The sequence below is a fragment of the Patagioenas fasciata genome, chromosome 6 (assembly GCF_037038585.1).
Source record: "Patagioenas fasciata isolate bPatFas1 chromosome 6, bPatFas1.hap1, whole genome shotgun sequence".
NCBI classification, from domain to species: Eukaryota; Metazoa; Chordata; class Aves; order Columbiformes; family Columbidae; genus Patagioenas; species Patagioenas fasciata.
This window is the reverse complement of record NC_092525.1, coordinates 24,247,155-24,269,464: the sequence shown is the minus strand read 5'-3', so window position 1 is coordinate 24,269,464 and position 22,310 is coordinate 24,247,155. Positions and strand designations below refer to the sequence as shown.

The 22,310-nt window shown below is 55.1% G+C and overlaps 2 protein-coding genes across 6 annotated transcripts; both read right to left on the bottom strand.

The window, feature by feature from the left end:
• Nucleotides 1-375: 375 nt before the first annotated feature.
• HSD17B7 (hydroxysteroid 17-beta dehydrogenase 7) lies at nucleotides 376-8,018 on the bottom strand. Of its 2 annotated transcripts, none has more exons than XM_065842104.2 (9): nucleotides 7,813-8,018; nucleotides 6,312-6,515; nucleotides 6,114-6,206; nucleotides 5,117-5,231; nucleotides 4,419-4,613; nucleotides 3,379-3,483; nucleotides 2,339-2,395; nucleotides 1,652-1,750; nucleotides 376-1,281 (listed from the first exon to the last, which is right to left on the bottom strand). In XM_065842104.2, the coding sequence occupies exons 1-9, from the start codon at nucleotides 8,016-8,018 to the stop codon at nucleotides 1,186-1,188; spliced, it is 1,170 nt and encodes a 389-aa protein (XP_065698176.1). In that variant the 3' UTR covers nucleotides 376-1,185. The 2 variants fall into 2 exon arrangements, with proteins under 2 accessions (XP_065698176.1, XP_065698177.1); XM_065842105.2 differs by lacking the exon at nucleotides 7,813-8,018 and adding an exon at nucleotides 6,678-6,782.
• DDR2 (discoidin domain receptor tyrosine kinase 2) lies at nucleotides 7,743-21,524 on the bottom strand. 4 transcript variants are annotated; one of them, XM_065842100.2, is made up of 17 exons: nucleotides 21,249-21,524; nucleotides 17,508-17,602; nucleotides 15,553-15,655; nucleotides 15,199-15,430; nucleotides 14,966-15,113; nucleotides 14,704-14,809; nucleotides 14,121-14,304; nucleotides 13,806-14,049; nucleotides 13,622-13,681; nucleotides 13,327-13,457; nucleotides 12,341-12,569; nucleotides 11,633-11,856; nucleotides 11,380-11,516; nucleotides 10,796-10,987; nucleotides 10,370-10,598; nucleotides 9,681-9,830; nucleotides 7,743-9,243 (listed from the first exon to the last, which is right to left on the bottom strand). In XM_065842100.2, exons 2-17 carry the CDS (start codon nucleotides 17,590-17,592, stop codon nucleotides 9,106-9,108), a joined length of 2,592 nt encoding a protein of 863 aa, XP_065698172.2. In that variant the 5' UTR covers nucleotides 17,593-17,602; nucleotides 21,249-21,524; the 3' UTR covers nucleotides 7,743-9,105. The 4 variants fall into 4 exon arrangements, with proteins under 4 accessions (XP_065698172.2, XP_065698174.2, XP_065698171.2 ...); XM_065842102.2 differs by having other exon boundaries at nucleotides 12,341-12,551; nucleotides 21,249-21,523; XM_065842099.2 differs by having other exon boundaries at nucleotides 10,370-10,604; nucleotides 21,249-21,521.
• Between the last annotated feature and the right edge of the window lie 786 nt (nucleotides 21,525-22,310).

Genomic DNA, 22,310 nt, shown 5'->3' with positions numbered 1-22,310 from the left:
GGGCACACAGTGCAGCCCTTTCTTACCAGGGAGCATTAAATTAGTAATTCCATGACACACCAGGGTGAGCAAGCACCAGAGACATCAGCATCTCTGAAGTGCCTGAGGCTGGGAAACAGTCTCAAGCACCCACATGTGCTCAACACACAAAACCACACTGAAGTCAGAAGTCACTCATATCTTTCATTAACCAGAAGGAATGAGAAGTGAGCCCAAACAGGTGGTGAACAGCTTTCCTATGACAGAAGAGACCCCATACGTCCCAAGCATGTGCAGGCTCATTGTGCAAGGCAACAGAAACCAACCTCACTTCCAGCCCTCCCAGTGCAAGCCAGACAGCTACTGGAGTGAAAACACCACTGCAGCAAGGTCAACTCAGTTCCAGTCATTTATTCATTGCAGCATTTGAAGTACACCAGGTACTTGGTGAAGTTCCCCAGACAGACAACAGGAAGAATACTTGGTACAGGAAATTCGTATAAAAAGAGTTAAATAGATAAAACAACATGGTAACCTCTTACTCTCACTACAGAGTAGACTAGTCCTGAGCCCAGGTTAACATCAACAGTTTCAGTCTGGTTAGATAGGACAAAAAAACACATTGCACTGCTCAGGCCAGCTCTTCAGGAGCTTGGCTTCAGACATTGTGCAGAGCCTGACTTCCAGTCAAGTTCAATCTTGTTGAGCACATCTGGAAAGCTGGCCCCAGCTTTGGTGTACAAACGAAGAGCAGCTCTTCTGAACATGAGTCTTCAAGTACTTCAGGATCAGCCACATTCAAGCCATCTAGAAAGACTGGTAGAGCCAAGGTGCAGGGCAGCACCCCAGACTGTTGCCTTTCCTGCACTAAGCCAGATTTAAACCACACATTTTGAGGCTGTTCCTGAACCACACACAGTTCAGTCATGGTTTCGCAAAACACTGTTTTGCACCTGTATTAAGACAGTCTCCATCTACTTCAGGTCTCCACTGTTCTACCAAAAAAAAAAATCCCATACCAAAAGACTAAGTATTTCTCTTCAGTTTTCACAATTCCATGTTCAGGAACTGTTCACGTTCTGTTGAGAAGGAAGATTGGGTCTGAAGTCATGTGCCTGTAGAACCACAGGCATCGCGAGTAGCACCAGAATGAAGAAAGCCCATGTTACTGAAATGAGGCTGTTATCCCATGGAGACTGGCTTTACTTAATCTAGGAGATCACTGTATTTCTCTAGAGTCTCCTTCTCCAGTTCCAACAACTTTTGGTAAAATTTCTCAGCAGTTTCTTCATCCACATCCATCTGGAAGACATTAAGAACAAGTACTGTGAGACCATCACCTTGGTGGCAGCCAGCACAGATGCTGAGGAAAGCTGGGTGCATCTCCAGAACTTCCACATCCACAGAGAGGAAGCCAAAGGCATCTATCACCAGGACACATTTTCGGAAAGCATCATCACACACTGATCCCGTTCTGTGCATTGTTTCCATTGCCTTCCCGACTCCAGCCTGAGTTACTCCAGTAAGCCTCACAAATAACCCCACATCAGTATTCAACACCATCTTGTTTCCCCTCCAGCCACAGGACACCCTTGGCACCAACGATTCCATGCAAGGCAGATGGCAGATCCCAGCCAAGTCCCCCACAGCAGGAGGTTGCTGCTCCATTTACCTTTCTGGGCTCCACATAGTTCTTCCCTAGTCCAGAAGTACAGCTGTGGTACTTGACAAGAGCATCCAGGCTCTCTGGCTTCTGTTTGAACAGCCACACCTGGGAAGAACAGCACAAATGTGTATGAGACTTGCACACACAGTCCTAACTGAGCCTGCAGCCAAGGACCTGACTGCCTATGGACACGGGAGAACACCCAACAGGACCTTTCACCAAGCAGAAAAAAGACTTGATATCCAGAGAAAAAGGTCTCAGCTGGCTCCCCTCAGCTGTGACCTACCTGAGTCAAAAGTAAAACCATGTTTATGCCCCAGTGCTAAACCACTAAAGCAGTACAACACAGCTAAACACACTCACGGCTGTGCTTACCACCCTGCATTACTCACCTCCTCCCTGTGCCTGCATGTCTACAGCAGCTTGACTGCCAACAGGGAGAGCAGTGTTATCCCCACCTGAGATGGGAGGTTGGTTATTTTATGAGCATCTGATGAAGGGCATAAAGCATCACCTTGGCAGATCAGCCCTGGTCACAGCTGCTTCCCCAGCACTCACTGCTGTGTGCCCTTCAGGGGTGAAACACAGCACCCACCCACATGCCTTGCTGAGAGGCTCTTTGTTCATACCAGCAGACTCTGGAAGATCTACCCAGAAGGAGGGAATATTTAAATCAAGTTGTGAACTACTTACATGAGCTTCTGCTCCATTATGCGGTGTCAGAGTGTACGTTTTGGCAAAAAAGCGGATCTGAGTGGAAAAGAAGCACATGACAGAACCTGTATTTTGGCCCATGGTTTCTTTGGCAAGCTCTCTGCAGACAGATCATCTACCAGAGGCAGAAATGCTTCTTAAAGTTGACTGCAGGTAACACCACACACTTACAACTAAAGTTTTATCACCACAAACTCTGGTCTCTGGGGTCACCCACCAGCAAGCCTTGCTCCATGCCCCCACAGAGCAAGAGGCCACAGGCCACACAAATGCCTCGCTGGCACCTCTTCTTGAATGGTCTCTAGAGCACATCAGGCAGAGCAGGTCTGCAACACTGCTGGTGCTGAGGACATGTGAGAAGGCACCACCTCTCCTCAGCCAGGAGAAACGTGACCTGTCAGGACCTGGGGCAGCTTCAGCAGAAAGGCCAACCTTGCAGTGCCAGCACCAAAGCTCAGAGCTGTCAGCCTTCAGGGACAGAGCTGTAGGGAACCTGAAAAGCTGAACCCTAGCAGAAGAAAGGCAAGCGAAGTTTTGGGAAAGCAGGGGAAGAGGCAATAGAGAGCAGGAGGCTTTGCTTTCCAGAGTAATGGAAATAAAAACACTGAAAAGCACAGAGGGGACAAACAGCATTTTGTAGGGACAAACAGCATTTCAGTGCACAGGGGACACATTTGTCCTGAGCTCTGCTGCCACCACAGTGACTGGAATTTACAAGCCCACAACAGGCTGGCAAACTTTCTAAGGGCAGCCCTGACAAACACTGCTACAACTGAAGGGCTGAACACTGGCTCTGTGTATGGTGCCTTTCCAGCGCTCTGGTGGGCAAAAGGAACTCAGCTTGGAAATTGTGGCCTCAGGGTACCAAAGGGATGTTCTGCATAGGGGCTGGCCTGACCAGTCCAACAGAAGGAAGAGCAAGGAGCCAGAAGCACACTGCACATAGCTCCACAGTGATGCACTTCACTGCAAGTGATCTCAACCCAAAACTCCCCCGACTAGCCAGGAGTTCCACTTACCAACCACATAATGGGCATTAGCAGCTTCCACAGGAAAACCGGCAAAATTCTGTATGTCATATTAGACATAACGAGACCAGGACAAACGACACTGGAATACAGACCCTGGAGAGAGGAAACTGAGTCAGTTTGCAAATATACAATAATTACTTCATGAACGGATGATATCCCTTCCCTCCAAGTACTTGTCAGCAAGAAAATGAAGGTGAGTATAGAGATGAGGTAATAGCAGATGCTTTCCTCTCTAAAATTACCAGAAGCAGACAGTGATTAGATGTAGTACTTTCTGAGAGGTCCCAATTTGGAGATGTTTATGTCTAATCTGTGCCCATTAGAAGTTCACAAGACAGCAGTTACAGCCTCCCAACACATCTCAACTTCACTTTGCAGTCTACATGCGGCTCAGCAGCAATAGCAGTCGCTCCACAGATTACAGCCTGCTCAGATCAAAGGCTACCTCACATTTAGGAGACAAGACTTGAACCTTCTAAGACTAAACTATTTTCTCATGAAGTATTTCAAGAGTGTAATCACTATAATGGGACTGGGGTTGCCATTTGTCAATGAAATCCGTCAGTCCCCCATGATGGGGAAGGTGGGTCGCTCATACATCATAGCATGGAAAGCTTGAGCACCAGCATGGAGCCACCAGGAGAGAGAGCAGAGCCTGCACCTCAAGTACTTGCAGGCAAAGCTGCCTGAGCACCCCTGTTCTGGTAGGCCGGTACACCTGAAAGCAGCAGCTCTTTGCCCTTTAAGGCCAATTCTTTGGTCTAAAGGGACAGCTAGAGCTTGCAAGGTAGGGATCACTGCTAAGAACTTCTGCTTTCAGCTAAAACACATGGCCAAGGACCCCAGGAGCAATTTCTCTGGCAGCTTCTCCACCACCTGCACCACCAGTTCACCCTCGGCTGTGTTTAGTGCATTAACGAACACATCAGATTGCTTCAAACGAATGCAACTAGGTAACAACAACATAATGATAATTATAAATAGTAGGAGCTCATTAGGTTTTTTACAAGTACAAACCCCATCGTTACCTGGTTATTAAATTTCCTGTTCAAAACCACACTCGTCAGGTCAGTAGCATACTTAGAAGAACTGTATGATTCCTGCCCTTTGGCATGCTGATAGTCAGAGAGGCTGAAGGCAGATTCCCTGGCATTGCTGGAAGATGTCCAGATGAGTCGCGAAGGCTTTTCGTTACCACAGAGTAGAGACTCAAGCTGACGAACCTGCAAAAGAATTGTTAAACAAGTTAACACAGTAATTTTGAAGCCTTACAGTATAGCTTTACAGTTCTTAAAAGCTTTCCTAGTCTTGGCTAATCTTCACTAAACTAGCCAGAAGCAGCTGCTGCTCAGGTAGAAGAACTTCAGCCCAAGGTCCACCAGGAGCATTTACAAGCAGCCACTATTCTCTTGCACATCTCAGTTAAACACCTCAGAATTTAATACAGCCAAGTCTTGGCATTCACCCTGGACAAAGAGAACGGTTTACCTCTATTCACTAACTAGAGTAACCTCAAGATTGTATTATCCCTTGCAACAGCTATCACCATTTATTGCTATTTTAACAAAACTCGAGACTTTTGCCTTATCATTCCTCACCCATCAGGCTGCAGCCTGCGTCAGCATCCAAACCAGGATGACGGAACTGATTAATCAGTCCTACCTGTACCCATCTCTACCCACATCAACCACCAGACCAAGGGCTCAATCTTCAAATGCAGCCTTACCAGGATAAAGTGTCCAAACAGGTTGGTAGCAAACACCTCCTGCAGTCCATCTCCATTAAGCCTGTCCGTCTGGGTCATTACGCCCTCCGCAGTGGTCAGCATGTGAAGCAGCTTCCTGGAAGCCAAAGACAGGAGTTAGGCAGGAACATTGCCAGTAGACATCTAATGTGCCCGGCTTCAGCCCTTCAGGAGAATCCCCCACCTCACAGGCTCCATACAGACTCCCTACTTTACACCTCAAAAAGCCCTAATGACACATGAAAAAATGGTTGGAAAAAGTTTACAGAGTGTCCCAGCCCCTTTATTCACAAGTGCCTCAATACTGACTAGAGCACCACAGTAAAACACCATTTAAAAAAAAAAAAAAAAAAAAGCGTTGCTTTTCCATTTCACATTTATATAACAAAAACAAGCTCCAACATGGAACTAAGCCCTAGAGCCAAGCCTAATGTGGGTAAGTAAACCAGTCTAACATTCAACATCCCAACCACTGTATTAGACTCAACACAAATCACTTTCCTCTCTAGCTCAACTTCCCCATGTTGTTTATACAACAACGATGCTTATAGAATAAGCATCAGCTTCTAGCCACACCAAATACCATGATCCACAGCTGAGAACAACTAGGAAAACCCACAGTGGAACCAAAACAACAGTAAGGAGACCCAGTAAGAGAAAACTTCGCCTCCCCAACACCCAACCCTGAGCCAGAGGCGCAGTTGGACTTCTCCCTGTGCAACTGGGTTACAGCAACACCAGGAGCTGCAGACTTCGGGTGCCCTATACTGGCACGCAATGGAACCCACACCGGGAACGAGAAGAAGCGCAGGGTTCCTCAGAGCACCCCAGCACTTCACCCAGCTGCCAAGCCCACCCCACACAAGGCCATGCACCCCACAGGGATGTGCTCTGTGTCAAGCTGGGGCTGTGGACACAAAGGCATGCCTCGGCCACCACGATGCTGCCAGCATCCCATACTGCCCCCAGTATCTCCTACCCAGTGAGGAGCCCGCGCCAAAGCGCCTTGAAGTTCACATGTGGGTTGGGCATGATCCCAGCATTGAGGTAGACAAAGTCCAGCCGCTGAAACCTGTGTGGGGAAGAGCACAGAAGTGAGTAGCAGGACAGAGGGGTCCATCGGAACGCTATGCAGGCAGATGAGGGTCAAGTGTGGCAGAGAACAGAGATCCAATACCTGCAGCGCAGCTCCTGGGCGACACGCAGGACGGACGCCAGGTTACCCAGGTCCACTTCCACGGTGGAGACCTGAGCGGCAGGGTGGGCGGCCAGGATAAGGTCTCGTGTGGCTTCGCTCTTCTGGTCGTTGCGGCAGGCGATACAGAGATGGATGCGGCCATCCTCCTCCAGCAGCCGCTGGCACAGCGCCAGTCCCACGCCGCTGCAACGGAACGGTGTCAGGTACAGCACCGAGAGGGCTGGGGAGAGCCGGGGCGGGGCGGGGCGACCCGTGCCGGTACGTGCCGGGACAAGCCCGAACAAGCCCGCCCCACCCCAGCCCTCTCGGTTATGGTTCCTCCCCAGCCCGGTCCCCGCCGCTCACCCACTAGCCCCGGTCACTAGCACCACTCGCTCCATTGCACTCCCCAGTAGCCGCCACTGCCGCCCGCCCCGCACTATAACCCTTGCCCGCACGTGACGCCCCGCCCCTCTCCACCGCCCCGGCCAATCGGTACGCGCGAAGGGGGCGGAGACCGCACAGCCTGTGGCGTGATGGTGGGCCGAGCGGAGGGGGCGGGGCGTGACGGGACACGCCCCCTCAGATCACAGCGTGTAGACCACGCCCCTGCCGTACAGACCACGCGACGCCACCCCCCCTTACGTTGTGTAGGCTACGGCCACGGCACCGGTCTGCGCGGGTGCGCGTTCCTGCGCTTGCGCTGCTTTGTCTGCCCTCCCTCCCCTTGTCCTGCCTTCCGTTGCCTTGGAGCACCCCTGGTGCTGCCCAGGTGCAGCAGGCAGGCTTTCCGCAGGTAGCTGTGGCACGCTCTGTGCTTGCATCCCTTTTGCAGCCAAGCAGAGGTGCCACCAGGTTACTGTTTCCCAGTGCTGCTGTGTTGGAGAGGGTCTGGGTGCGGAGGTCCTGCAGGAGATCTGTCCCTGCCCTCTCCTGTCGCAGGCCTGCTATCTCACTTTAGTCCCTGCCTGGAGTCATATCTCCTGCCATGGATGCTAAGCTTCAGAGCACCCTCACTGCCAACCAAGGAGATGGGCAACTCTTGTGTGTCAACCAGCAGGTCTTCACAAAGTCACAGAATGTAAGGGATTGGAAGGGATCTTAAAAGATCGTCTACTTCAATACCCCTGCCAGAGCAGGAACACTTAAATGATGTTACACAGGAATGTGTCCAGGCAGGTTTTGAATGTCTCCAGAGAAGGAGACTCCACAACCTCCCTGGGCAGCCTGTTCCAATGTTCTGTGCATCCTTCCTCTATCTCTTATGCCATTACCTGTGTGCACTCCCCTGACCTCTCCCCACACAGCATCTTGGGGTGCACAGTGGAGCCCCAAAGCCCCCCAGCAGGTGGGTACCAGCCAGGCTCCCGGGGTGCCCACAGAGGAGGTGAGCCACCTTCTGAACTGCCACAAGCACACCATGCAACCAGATTCATGTAGCAAGTGTCTTTTCAGCGGGTTTGCCCCTATACATAGGTGCATCTACTGAATATATACACACCTTAGCAATAGTATACTGTAAACTGTGCCACGCGTGACTTGATGGCGCTGAACTAATGCATACAAAAGTATGGAGGGGTCCATGTACCCTCTAAGTAAAAAGTTCCTCGTGTCCAGCTGCAGGAAGGTCCCATTGTGAGGCACGACAGATAACCCGCCAGGGCTCCTGGCGGGCACGCAACTTTGGCACCTGCCCAGTTTGCTCATGAAGCGGCTGGATCCGGGAGGACGGACTGGTGCCAGACTGCTGTGCGATGCTCAGAGCAGGAGAGTCCAGTCCAGGTGCTCCAGCTGAGCTGCGACCACTGGGCTGAGAGCCAGGGAGAACCGGGCTGTTTCTGCTCCCTGCCCATGGGCTACTGCAGGTTTGGGCATCAGGCAGCAGCATCGAAAGCTCAGCTATCTGTCTTCCTCTGATGGCAGGTGAAGATGCAGGTCAACCCTGGGATAGGAGGACTTGGAGATTTCCCTTGCAGGAGAAAGGTGCTAACATCCCACTATCATGCAGCACCCGCAGGGCATCCAAAATGCATTTTGCGGGCAGCTGAGCAGCTCTGGAACGGCTGTGGTGGGTGAGAGGAGGTCTCCTCAGTGCTCCTCTCATGCCCACTCCTCCCCGGCTGACACAGAGAAGCAACAGTTGAGCACATCAACTGCTCCAGCAGCCAGGCGAGGAGCCAGGGGCACAGTTGGACTTCTCCCTGTGCAACTAGGTTCTTGCAGGCAGGGATAAGGCTTCCTGCCCCTCCATGTGGCATGTCCAAAGCCCAAAAGGTCCAGAGAGTTTTTGTTTTCACCCTATAGTTGCACAGCCCACTGTAAGCTAGTGGCAACTCCTGGCCCCTCCTCAAGCAGGTTGTGGCCATTGGACAGTCCCTGCTCCAGCAGGCAGGTACCCACATGTATCCCTTCCTCAGGCACCTGCCCTGTGCATGAGCCAGAGCTTCCTCACCGACAAAGTCTGGCTGGTGTTCTTCCCCTCCAACAGGGGGAGAGAAGCTGCTCTGTCCCAGTCATCATCACCGAGAACACGCTGCATCAATAAATAACCGTTGTCTCAGCCCACGTCACTCCCAGGCGTGGGTCAGCAAGTGAGCGGGAGGTCCGCGTCATCCCAAGCTGTAGCTCTCCTTGCTGCCCTCGGGGGTTTTTCTCTGAGGCTTCACTGTACAATTAGAACAAGACCAGCTGCCTGGGTTTTATTGCTAAGTCCAAGTGAAGTGGCTTCGGTTTGTGTATGGGGATCCTCTGAGGATAGGGTGGGACAGGGACTGGGCTGGGGAGAAGCAGAGGGTCATTCTTCACTGGTTGACTCCTGGAGAAGGCGGTGGATGTCCTGGAAGGAGGGACGATCTTTAGTGTCCCGTCTCCAGCAGCTGAGCATTAGCTTATAGACTGAGTCAGGGCAAAGTGCAGGCTGGGGAAGGTAGGTCTTCAAAACAAAAGGCAAAGATGACAAAGGGAGAGAGTTACCGCCACAGAAACCAAAATGCAAACTGCTCCTGGGGAGCCCATTTCTCTGTGCACTGGGGCAGGGGGCTGTGCTGCTGTGTGTCCAGGGGCAAGGGGGCCCCAGACAGCATGGTGAGGGGGCTGAGGACAGCAGTTCATGTCTGCCAGCCTGGCTAGAGGCTGGAAAGGGGTCAGCAGGCAAGTAGTGCCTTGGACTGTGTGAAGTACAGGGTTTTCCATATCAGGCCCTTCACCAGGACTCCTTCCCAGGGGATTCCTGCTCCGTAACCCCTCCATAGCCAAGCTCCCTATCCGGTCACCTTAAAACCTTCTCCCAGGTGCCCTGGTGTCCCAGGCGCACCGCTGCCTGTCCCATCCCATTCCATCCCATCCCATCCCACCCCATCCCATCCCAACCTGCCGGCCTTGGTCCCGGAAAAACTCGCCGGTATTTTCGATGACCTGCTCATCAGACAGCTGGGAGTAGGGCTGCTCCCGGCAGAGGGTGAAGGTCTCCCACAATGTCACACCGAATGCCCACACGTCACTGGCTGTTGTGAACTTGCCCTGACGGAAGGGAATAGAGAGCAGGGTTGGTTATGGGCATTACCCCATCCTGCTTTATAAGCCCCATGTGCCTGGGGTTCAAAACTTCTTCCTGGATGCTTCAGCTTCTAGATCTGGGCCCAGAGCAGGACTTGGTCCCACAGACCTACTCTCTGCCCAAAGTCAGAGCCTGGTGAGCTCCAGGTCCAGCTTGCAGAGACAGCTCTGAGATCTGGGGCTCAGTAAGGACCCAGCTCCCTGCAAAGATAAAACCTAACCCTGCTCCCTCTTCTAGGTCTGACCACAGCCAGGAGGGGTTGTCAAGCATCCTGCTCAAAGGTTGGGCACCGGGTTGCCAAAGTTCACCGTAGTCCCCCCGCCCCATCCCACCTCAAAAAGGTGCTACTGCTCCTGCCTCCTGCTGCTCCCATGGCTGCATGCCCCACCCCAAAGCTGGGCTCCAGGGAGGACGGACTTCTCCATCCCTTCTGCACTCCCCAGCCCGAGGAGAAGAAGCTGCAAGCAGTCCCAGGACCCTGTCAGTGCCCACTACAGCATACCAGCAGGATGCTCTCCCAGGACATCCAGCGGATGGGGAGCACTGCCCGCCCCTGGATGCGGTAGTAGTCCCCACTGTAGAGGTTCCTGCTCATGCCAAAGTCAGCTATCTTGATGGTGTACTGCTTCCCCACCAGGCAGTTGCGCGTGGCCAGGTCTCGGTGCACAAAATTCAAGGAGGAGAGGTACTTCATGCCAGAGGCGATCTGGGTGGCCATGAACCGCAGGTCACTGTAGCTGCCGAGGAGGGACATGGGAGGACTGAGGCGCCAGGAAGGGTGGTAGCCATGGGGGCATGGCCCCAAGTAGGGCACAGCCCTGAGTGGGACAATCTGCAGCCAGGAGGGATGAGTGGAGCAGGCACCCCTTCCTGTCCCTGCCCATCCCAGGCGGCCCTGACTGTCCCTGCCCATCCCAGGCAGCACTACCTGATGGTGGGTGCATGGCCGGCAGGGGGGCTGCCTGCCTGCTGGCGGGACAGGAACTGGTTGAGGTCTCCATTCTCCATGTACTCAGTGATCATGCACAGTGGGTCATCTGTGATGCACACCGCCAGCAGCCGGATGATGTTGGGGTCCTTCAGCCGCGACATGATCTTGATTTCCTTCAGAAAATCATTCCTTTCCGGAACAGAAACCACATGGATCGGATAGACAGACCCGGAGGGGCATGGACCGGCTGAGCATGCCACCTGTCTGCCCGAGGGAGCCATGAGTCCCTTCCACTGGTACTAGGGGCCATGAGGGGGAGGCCAGGCTAATCTGCACATGGCTCTGTGGTGGACTCAGTAGGAAGATGGGGCACTGGGGAGCAGGTTAGAACCAAAAAGGATCAAGGGTCCCGAACTGCAGCAGCCCAGCATCCCCAAATGGCTTGAACATGCTTGGTGCAGCTGTGAGGACCACACACCTGGCTGTCAGAGGCAGGGGACACTTTGCAAGCGTCCCAGCTCTCCTGGGAGCTCTGCATGGTGGGCGATACCAGGGTGCATGCACCCTCCTTGGTCCCCTACCTGGCGTTCTTGTTGGCATCTGCTCGCAGCATCTTCACAGCCACCAGCACAGGGTGGTTGGAGCTGGTGTCCAAGCCCTCCAGGGCAAAGTCCTTGCCCATGAACTTCTCCATCCCCTCCACTTCACAGAGGTGAACCTAGAGGGGAGCAACAGGCACCATTACCTCTGCTGACTGATGATGTCCCCTGGCACCCATCAACAATGAGGAGCCTTGCTCAAGCCCTGCTCAGAGCAAGTTCAGCTCCAACTCACCTCCCCAAACTGGCCTTCCCCCAGTTTCTCCTTGAAGGTCAGCAGCTTCCTGGGGAACTCCTCAACAGCCACGTCCTTGCCGGAGAGCAGGTCCATGGTGAGGGCTGGCACCGAGTAGGTGTTGCCACCCGTCACTCCCTGCAGGTTCACGATGTCAGCCTCAGCGTAGTGGGGGACACCTTCGGGGACACTGGCCTGGGATGGCTTCACAGGGCCACTGCAGGCTGTGGGGAGACAGTGGGGCCAGGCCTGCTGTGGGTGTCCTCCTCTCAGCTCCCCTCATGCTCGAGCCACTGGCTTCTCTGTCCCTGTCCTCCCCAGAGCCCCTGCGCTGCCTCAGAATGGCTGGGCTCCTGCAGCACCACAGGTTGCTCCACTCCTTCCGCATCACCAACAGATGCACCAACCCAGCTCCAAGTGCCAGTGAGCAGGGACCAGTGCTTGACCTCCAGATTACTGAGGAAAAGAGGCTGGAGCATCCCAACAATGGTGGTGGGGTCACAGTTCAGCCCAGCGTGGACACTGGTGATTGCTCTTGGTCACAGGCTTTCTGTGAGCTTCCAGGGGGATGCACCATAGATCATGCAACATTCCCCCCACCCCTCTGTGCCAGAATATTTGGAGGTTGGCCAAAAGTTTGGGCTGGGGCTGCACTGGGCTCAGTGCATGGTGGCTGGCTCCCAGCACGCAGGGTGTCCCAGCTCTCACCTGTCTCCTCCTCTCCCGGGGTGAACTCGGGCAGCTTGCGAATCAGGCGGGAGGGCTCTTGGTAGTCAGGGCCCAGGGGGAATATGCGATCGTAGGTGGAGCTGGACTCCTGCTCGCTGGAGGAGGTGGAGCGGTTGTGGTTGAACATGCTAGATTCACTGGGCAGGGAGAGGCTGACAGTCATTTCATCATCTAGCATCCTCCGTGATGCCTGTGAGAGAGGAGAGAGCTGGGACAGAGGGTCATAGAATCATAGGATGTCCTGAGTTCTAAGGGACCCACAAGGATCATAGAGTCAAACTCCTGTCCCTGTATAGGACAACCCCACAATTTGCACCATGTGTCTGAGCACATTGTCCAGTCTCTTATTGAAAGATGCGTGCCTGGGGAGCCTGTTCCAGTGCTCCACCACCCTCTGGGTGAAGAATCTTTTCCTAATGTCCAGTCTAAACCTCTCCTGGCACATTTTCCTGACATCCCCTTGGGTTCTGTCCTTGGTTGCCAGAGAGAAGAGATTGGCGCACAGCACTGGCAGTTCAGGATCTCCTGTGCTCTGTGGCACTGTGGCTGTGCCCACCCCAAGCCCCACACTCTGGTGTCCTGTCCCAGGGCTGCAGCAGCTGTCTGGGGAAGGTACTTGTCCTTGTGTCCCCCCCTCTTTTCTATGGAGAAGAGTTTGGGTGCATCACCTCCGTGACTGCCCTCAGCTAGCCAGAGGCTGCAGTGAGACCCCCTTGGGCTCTTTTTCCCCAACCTAACTTTGGGACAGAGGGATGGACAAGCAGGCAGGTCCCAAAGTCAATGTCCTGCTCAGCTGAATCCCTGTGCTTGGGAAACGGGTCGAAAACACAACCTTCCTGAGGAGGGGAAGGAAGCCTCAGTTTCTGCACGGTCTCTACTTTCCCTGCGCTGAGCAACCAGGAGAACCTGCCTGGGACAAGCCCACTGTTTCAGGACACTTTGCCAGCCACCCTGCCCTCGCCCACCTTCTCCAGCATCTTCTGCCAGAACTGCCGCCACAGTATGATGACGATGATGGCCACCAGGATGAAGATGATTGCCACCAGGCACCCAATCAGGATGCGGGTGTTGCTGTCATCGATCTTGAGCGTGGGGTCTGGCAGGAGAAGGGGACACCAGGAACCGGTCACACCAGGGCAAGTGAAGAGCCCATGCCCCTTTCCTCCACGGGATGGGGCAGACCGCCCCAGAGCGTCACCTCACAGGGAGGTGACCCCAGCTCCTGTCCAGCTCAGGGTGATGTGCTTTTTGATACCTTACCTGTGGTGGGGACCACTGGCACCTCTGGAGGGGCCACCGAGTTGTTGTACATGGCTGCATCTGGCAAGGGAGAAGAGGAGGGCATCAGGGTGGGGATGTGGGTGACTCACAGCCCCACTCCCTCCTCAAAACATTCCCACCCAGAAAGGATTGATCCCCCTGCAGGGCTCGTGGTGGCAGATACCTGACTGGAAGGTGATCTCACTGAACATCATCCAGGCGTCAGCAAAGTAGTACTGACACTTGATGGAACTGGCCATGCGGTGGAGCAGGGGAACGGTGACGAAGCGGGCACTGGGGTTCACGTCGTCCAGCACCAGCACTGAGGAGACGGTGCTGGGCTCCCACTCGCTGGTGTCAGCACGGAAGTAGCACTGCACCTCCTTGAAGATCTTCACCCCTTTGGCAAACATGTTGTTGCAGTGGACCTGTGGGGCAGCCTGTCAGCGCAGACATGGCAGGGGATGGGGTCAGGGGACAGAGTGGGGGACACATGGACCTTCATAGCGGTGAAGTTCCTGATGCGGTCGAACTCGAAGGTGATCTCCACGTAGCCGCCTGTGGTGCTCTCGTTGCGCCAGCCCACGTAGTCGTAGCCCGGCCAGACGTGGTACTCGTGGGTCTGCGTGAAGTCGTCCAGCCCTGACACCCCATCCGTCAGCTGGCCCAGGCCCTCTGTCATGCTGGCACGTGTGAGGGGGAAAGGGAGCATGACTCTTGCCAACCTCCCAAACGTGCCAGCACCCAGCAGCACCCTCCCCAGCAGCTCCTCACAGCTCACGGGAAACTTATACGGGATTTTTTTGTGCTTCTCAAGATTCTCTCTGGAAAAGGCTGCAGGATGCTGAATATGCGATACAGTTAGTGTATATCTAAGAGAAGGGCTGAGAGTGCTGCCACCATCATGCTATCCCTGTCACCACGTGCAGCCTCCCAGACCTGGCCATGTCTCCTGCTTTGGGGAGACCTCAAGTATTTGCTCAGCTGTGGATCAGCACGCCAGCCTGCAAATGCAGGAATGAAACACCCCATCCCTTCCTGCCTGGCACAGCACCGTGTGCGCAAGCCCACCTCGTCCTCACCTGTACCCGAATGCCCCGTCGTACACCGAGTCATTCAGGTAGATGACGGTGCCACCAGGAAGGACGAGCTGCTGCCCAGCTGGTGCATTGTAGGACACCAGCCCATCTGTGGGGAGTGGAGGATGAGCGGCTGCCTGTGCCGTACACCCCTCTGCCAGTGAGCTCTGCCAGCCCCTGGTGGGACGGACGACCTCCAGAGAGATGGACACCCTCCAGCCGGGCTCTGGGGACATGGGGAAGGACACAGGACCCCACCACCCACCCAGCCAGACGCAGCCATACAGCTCCACACGCAGGCAGACGTTCATGGAATGGTCAGTGACGGGAATGAAGCGGACAAAACGGGCGATAAGGGGCGGCTCCAGGTCCTTGAGGACAATGTCATAGGGGTTGGTGTTTCCATCTAGCACCTGGGGAGAGGACAGAAGTGTGGTGGGGACAGGCAGGCAGAGCCCCCCCACTGCCTCCCAGAGCAGCCCCTGCTCGCCTCCTCACATGCTTCCCATGCCGGTTCCTCCAGGAGATCCAGCGGGTGCCGTCCCGGCTATAGTTGATCTTATACATGGGGGCAAATTCGTTGCCATGGCCCCCAGCGTGGCGGCCCTGGGTGCCCACCAGTGTGATAAAGTGCAGGGCATGCAAGTCTATCTGCAGAAACTCCTTCAGGTCATCAGGCTCCACCGGGATCTCAGGGCACCAGGCACCGTCACCATCCTCTGAGTCCAGCCTGTGAACCCAGGGCAGAAGAGACACTTGCAGGCAGCCAAAGCCAGCCCCATGATCCCCCTTCTTCCCCTCTGTGTCAGCCCAGACCCTGCCACGCTGTCACAGGACGGTACCCACACTCACCGTCCATACTTGGCAGCTGTGGACTCGGACCACTGGCTGGAGGCTGAGATGTCCTCATCGGGGATGTGCCCACCTGACATTCCCAAGGGGTACCGGCACACCGCTGCAATGAGATACAGCTTAGACACATGCTGGAATATGGCATGGCAGCGCCAGGGCACATCCACAGCACCATGGGCACCGCAGGCGCAGTGCTCTCCGTCCCGATGGCTGATGAAGGGGAGATGAAACACGAGGGGACAGTGCTGCACAGGCAGACACCTGCCCGGACAAATGGAGCCCTGGCCAGAAACGGGTGCCAGCTCAGCTGGAAATGAAGCTGGGAGCAAGGGGGGACAGAGCTCTAAGGGCTGCTGGACGCACCTGGTCCCCATCCCCGGAGATCCTGCAGCCTGGCTGGCACGCATTTTGGCTGTGGCACCGGGAGAGCCTGTGGGCTGGCACTGCTGTCCCCATGCTCACTCTGTGGGCACCCAGAGGCTGCTCGCCCAAAACCCCTCCTGCAGCAACCTGTTCTCAGCAACGCCATCCTGCTATTCTCCCCACTTCTCTGGGGGAACAAGTGACACAGGCAGGCACTCACCCTCTCCACTGGCCCCGTGGCTCTCATTGCCAGCCCTGCTCCTGCCCCGGCTGCCAGTGGAAAAGTACCCAGGGTTGCAGGCAGGCTGCATCCCTGAGCAGCAGCCGGCTCCCCCGGCACCGCATCCATGCCACTTCCCAGGAGTTTTTTTTTCACGCCTGGCTGCCAAGAGAGCTGCTGAAAGGCCGGCTTGTTTGGCCGTGTTTGCTGTCTGGCCACCGGCCCCAGACCACACGGCTCCCCCCGCACACCGCCCCAATCAGATGCCCGCCCCGAGACGGCAGGGCCCGGGTGAGGAAGAGGTGCCGGGGCTGCCTCCTTCCCCCATGGCCTCTGCCTCGCCTGGTCCTGTGTCAGCACGAGCCTGTGTCCCAGCATGTGGTGCTGCCCAGCAGCCTGCTCCCATCCCACAGGGACCTTTGCCTGCGTCTGACAGAGGGATGGGCACATCTTCAGCATGAGTATTATGACAGTGGGGAGCACCTTATCTTGTCTCCAGCCCTCCCACTTGCGATGTTCTGCAGAGCGCAGCTCACACTCAATTCCCATTTAATTCTTGCCGACCATGGAGCCAGCCCAGTTCTTTTGCCTTAGATAATAACCATCCTAGCCAGGCAAAGACAACACTATCAGCCGTGGATGGCTGTAAAATAAACAGGATTGCTTCCCTAAGCCCCACACAACCTCTGGGGAAGACCCAGCAAATTCTTCCCATGATGGAAATAGCCTTTGAACGGACTTGTCACAGGGATGCCCCAGGGAAACCCCAACACGCGGAAGGAGTGTGGGCTCTGTGTCCACCCTTGTAGTGCAGGAGGGGGCTGAGCCCTGGAGAAAAAAAAACATTTAAATACACTTCTCTCACTGATGTCTGGTGCAGTGTTGTGGTTTCTGAGCAGAAGCCAGGCACCTAGTCAAGTTGCTTTACTAAAGCCAACCTTGGTTTTCTGCAAAACCACCAAAGAAAGCAGGTCCCAGTGGCAGAAAACAATACCCAGTACCTTGCCTTCTGCATGCCACAGCCTCAAAACTGAGTGGGCTTGATGAACCCCTGGTGGAGAAGGGCCCCAATGAGAGGCAGCTGCAGCACTTTGCCTGTGCCCCAACACCCCACCAGCCCACAGGTGCCAGGATGGGCTCCGATGGCACACAGAGGATGCTCTCTGGGTCACTGGCCGTGTCCAAGACACATGCGGGACAGCAGAGTGCCTACATGGGCTTGGGGCCCATCACACGCTGCTCCCAGAGCTGGGAAAGTCCTGGAGATGTTGGAGCTAATGTGAGCCCAAGCTTGAACACGCTGGCAGGAGTACAACCCAGGGACACACACGCCTCATGGCTCTTGCACCCAACTGGTTGCCATCTCACTTACCCGGGTTGACCTGTGCTCTTGCAGCCCATGGGACATGCAGCAGCAGCAGCAGCAACAGCAGGGCTGGTCTGGGGGTGGCCAGCATGTTGGCTGTCCTGCGGAAACAGAGACAGGATTCGTCATGCTGAGGCAGATGAGCTGCATGAAAATGCCAGTCCTGCATGGGGTGGCCAGCCAAGGACAGGAGGGCTTCCCCTGCATGAAACCCTGTGTCCCCACATCAGCCTTGGAGGAGGAGCAGAGCCCCAAGCCTCACATCTGTGATGGTGGCCAAAGGGGGCCCTGGTGTCCCACCCCTCCACCACCACCATCCCCAGGAGCCATGGCATCACAGTGCTGTGCCGACACAGGCCCAGCACAGACAGATAACATGGCTTTGCCACGTCCCTGGAGTCATCTGCATGGAAAGGCCACGGGACCCACACCAGCCTCCCAGGGCTCTAGCTGGGGCTGGCGCCATCCGGCTCCACTGACGGGCAGAAAGGCTCCAGCTGGGCCACCCGCCCTTGGATGGCTTTGAAAGCAAGATGTTGCACAACCTCATCATACAACAAAATAATAGCACGTTGCAACACACAGTTTCCCTGCCTTCTGGCTCAGGAGAGATAATAGCAGATAATCGCCTGAGATTTACAGCATATTTATTGTGACAGTCCTCTATGGTGTAGCGGATCTCGAGATGAGTGACATAGAAAGGTGTGACAGAGGGCACGGAGCCAGACTGCACTCGCTGCCTCTAGGGGAGCATGGGATGGGGCTGCAGAGGACCTGGGGGTCCTGGCAATGTGGCTCACGTTGCAGCGAGAGAAGAAAAAGTGCCAGTGCTGGCCGGGCTCCTCAGAGCAGGGTGCAGCCCATGGCACCAGAGGATCCCTCCATCCCTGGGACATGCTGTCCTCCAAGTCAGCACTGCCACCACAGTCTCTTTGCAGGGTAGTGGCCATTGCCCCAGCTCTGGCCAGCCCTTGGCTCCAGGAACCCACAGAGCCCAAGCAGCTCCACCTGCACCCACACACCTCTGTGGAACCACCACATCCCCCTGACAGGCGATGCACCAGGGACACCCCTAAATGTCACCAGTCCTGCCCCAGGCTCACTGGGCTACTCCTTCCCTTATTTGCCAAGGGGACATTTGGCCTCCTGGGACAGCCCTTTGCACAAGCACTGGATGCAGACTAGCCCTCTTTCTATTAAAAAAAAAAAAGGGCTATTTTAATTTAGTTTACATATACATTAACCTTTACAGGAACAACTTACTAACCTAGGGGTTAACGGGATCACAGTTCCTGGCTACACTGGAGTGCCATGGTAAATCTCAGCCACGTCCCACCATATCAGGGATGGCTGGGCTGATGGGCTCCAAGCTTGCCCAACACCAGTGACCCCACAGGTGGGTGTCTGCTTGTGTTCCCAACGCCACACGGTGACCCACAGCCTTGAGCCCACCACCAAGTGAAAGCCCGAACCCATCCTGAACCAGCTACCACACGGCAGATATCCCCATAATGCAGAGCCCAGCTGGGGGACGCTGGATATAGCCCTGCTTGGTGACAGAACCAGGGCTGAGGACAGCAGGAGCAAGGCAGGCTGGCTGTGAACGTGCCAGCACCCAAACAGGGTGCAAAGCCCTGGGAGCTGCCACCGCACCCTGCTAGAGGCTCTCTGCACCCCACACTGCACTGCTGGGTTCCCTGGGAGCTCTGCTAAACACCACCACCTCTGCAGGAGGAACAAATAAACACCTGAACTTAAGGTGATTTTTTTTCCCCTCTTTTTTTATTTTTTTTTTTAAAGCACATATGTGGTTGCCTTTTTTTTCCCCCTCTAGTCCCAGTTTAATTAGTTGAAACTAATTCAGCTGCAACTGAGAATTTCATCTGCATCTCTGAGAAGCATGCATGATGCGCCTCTGTTTGATGATGACCAGTTCCTCCAACATTAAAATCTTAATTTCCTTCTGCATTCCGAAAAACATCCAGGGATATTTTTTCCCACTATTCTTGCAGACTGAGTAAACTCTTTAAACATCAGGATACCAGATGCCATGATCTCCTGCAGGGAATGCATTAACATTTAGTTTAATATAGAAAATTATCCCCACACAGCCGTTGTGAATAGCTCATCCCTCCTTGGTGAAGCAGGGCTGGGGGACAGTGCAGGAGATGGTGACTCAGGTGTCATGGCTGGGGGGCTAAGAGACATATGGTCAAACGAGTTGAAAAGTATTGGCACAACCCAAATGGAAATCATTTTTTGTTCCACCAGCCCTGCAAAAGGGATGGCTTTGCAACGTTTTGTCTGAAACTGTTTGCCGAAAACTTTCAATCACTGGAAATTTTTAGTGCAGAGAGTTTTTGGAGCTCCTCCCTGGTGGCGCCTGAGCTTTGGAGCTTCCCTTGACCGCTGGTTTTTTGGTTTTTTTTTTTTTTTTTTTTTTTTTTTTATTGTCTCATTTGCCTTCTTTCTTATTCTACTGAAATCACCAGGGAAAGTTAGCAGGAAAAAATTAAATCCATACTCGTCCGAAGTCAACCCCCACACGAGCCGTGGTCCCTCTCACCCCCAATCCACTCCAGCTGGTGAGGTCCCCAGCTCGCTGCCCAGGTGGGTGCCACCATCCCCACCAGCACCAGAGGAGCATCATCTGCAGGGAGGGAGCTGGATGGCAACAGCCTTCACGCCCTGTGATCACCAGGTCCACCAGGGCTCCTGTTGCAGAGACACCATCCCGGCATGAGGCTGGGGGCTCCCTTCCTGCTGGCATGGTGATGGGTGGTACATGCTGAGGCCACGTCCTCGAGCAAGCAAGACACTCACTGTGACCCCAGGCCATGACCCAAAGCATACTGTGTTTTGGTAAGGGGGTTTGGGACGCCCATCCCAGCTGGCACTACAGCCCCCAGCATGCTGCGCCATCGGCACAGCCTCGGCGGGAGTGCAGTGCAGCATGTCGGAACCCGTAGTCCCAATTCCCTGCCAAAAATGCCATTTTAGACCTTCTCGGGGCTGGATGTAGCCCCATTTTCTACAGCAGCAAGCATGTCCCCAGCCATGGGCTGGCTGGTTCAGCTGAGAGCATCACAGCCATACAGGGTGTGAGGAGCAGCCGGAGTGACCCCGCAGATGTCAGCTGCCCTGGAAAGACCTGCCAGTGGCACAGCCCACGGCCATGGGACCTGGGGACATGGTCCTGCGGGTGCTGCACCCAGCAAGCAACCCCTGTCAGCTGAGAACTTGCAGCCCTGCTCCGTGCCACAGTGCACAGTATCGCCCTGCCACGGTGCGGGGTCGGGAAGCCACAAGGAGGTCCCCAGCACCAAGATGGGGGGCAGGATGCTGAGGAGCACCAAACTGGTGGCCATGTCCCCTCCCCAGTGTGACCTGGTGCCTGGCTGGGGGACCCTGGGGACAGCAGAGCCTCTCTGGCTGGTCAGCACTGCCGCCAGCTCTGCCAACAGACACATAGGCAGGAGCCAAGGAGAGACACCAGGAAATGCTGGCCTGGCATGAGACACGGGGGGGAAACGCTGGCAACGAAGGGAAAAATAGAGAGAAGGGGCCAAACGTCACCTCCTCAAGTGGGGACACTATCCTGCTGCTGCCCCAGCACCTTCCCAGGCAGACCCACACCCCAGCCCTTCTGCCTCAGCTCCGGCATGGAGCATGGCTGACTCCATATCCCCCCAGAATCCCAAGCCAAGAGGTGACAAACGCCTCCCTGCGCACCCAAGAGTGACTCACCGGAGCGAGGAGGTGACGGCGGGTGGGCTCCTCGCCCCTCGCCCGGGCTGAGGGAGCCAGGCGAGGAGCGAACTTCCCCGGGCTGATGCAAGATGCCTCTGGGAGCGCGTTCACATTCTGCAGATTCCTGGGAGCCAGCCAGAAATCCCACAATCCTACATCTTGCACATTTGGTTTCAATTAGGGAGCGGAGAGGGGGAGCCAGTCACCAATCCAGGCTGGCTTTTTGGCGGAGGTTATTTTCCTCAGCCCGAGGGAATGTGCGCAAAGCTATAATTTACAGCAAAACCCATTCATAGTGCGAGAGAAAAAAAAAAAAAAAAAAAAATCCCCATGGCCAGTGAGGGTACTTAAAGCAACAGGCATCGTTTTGCTTTCTGGCACTCACCTCCACAGCCATGGGACGGCACACGCTTCCAGCACCCTCCTCCCACACCGTGGGGTGCAAAGGCCAAACAGGACATTCCAAAAATGAGGTGCTTGGGCTCCCACACAGGCTGCCCCACTCCGGGCCCCTGGTGGGAGGGTGCCGGGCGTACGCAGCAAGGACACTGGCTGGACACCGACCTGCCCTGGCATGTGGCACAGAAGAAGCGCTCTGGCTCCCCAAACTGCACACCGAGTGCAGGGTTTTACATCATTTCCAGGCACTGGCTTGGCACCGCGACCACCAGCTACACAACACGGCAGGGAGAAAATAATAATAATTAATTTTTGTGCAATAGCTAAAAACACCATTTAAAAAACAAAACCAATGTTCTTGAAGACTAGTGTTTTAGTTGTATATTATACCAGAACCCACACCACTGTGGCAGGGAAGCAGCACCCCTGGAGCAGGCCAGCAGCCCCCAAAAAGCGTTCCTGCACACGGAGCTCTCTCCACTGGTAAAGGCACCCGCCCCAGGGCTGCAGCCCTGCTCCCAGGCCCCCAAACCCCAAACCCTCACCAGACTCCCAGCCCCAGACAAACCCAACTGAGGGCAGGCAGGAGCAGGTGGATGTGGTGCCCACCCCAGGGCTCTGCACCCTGCTGTCCCAGCTCAGCTGGCCGGGGGAAGCCCT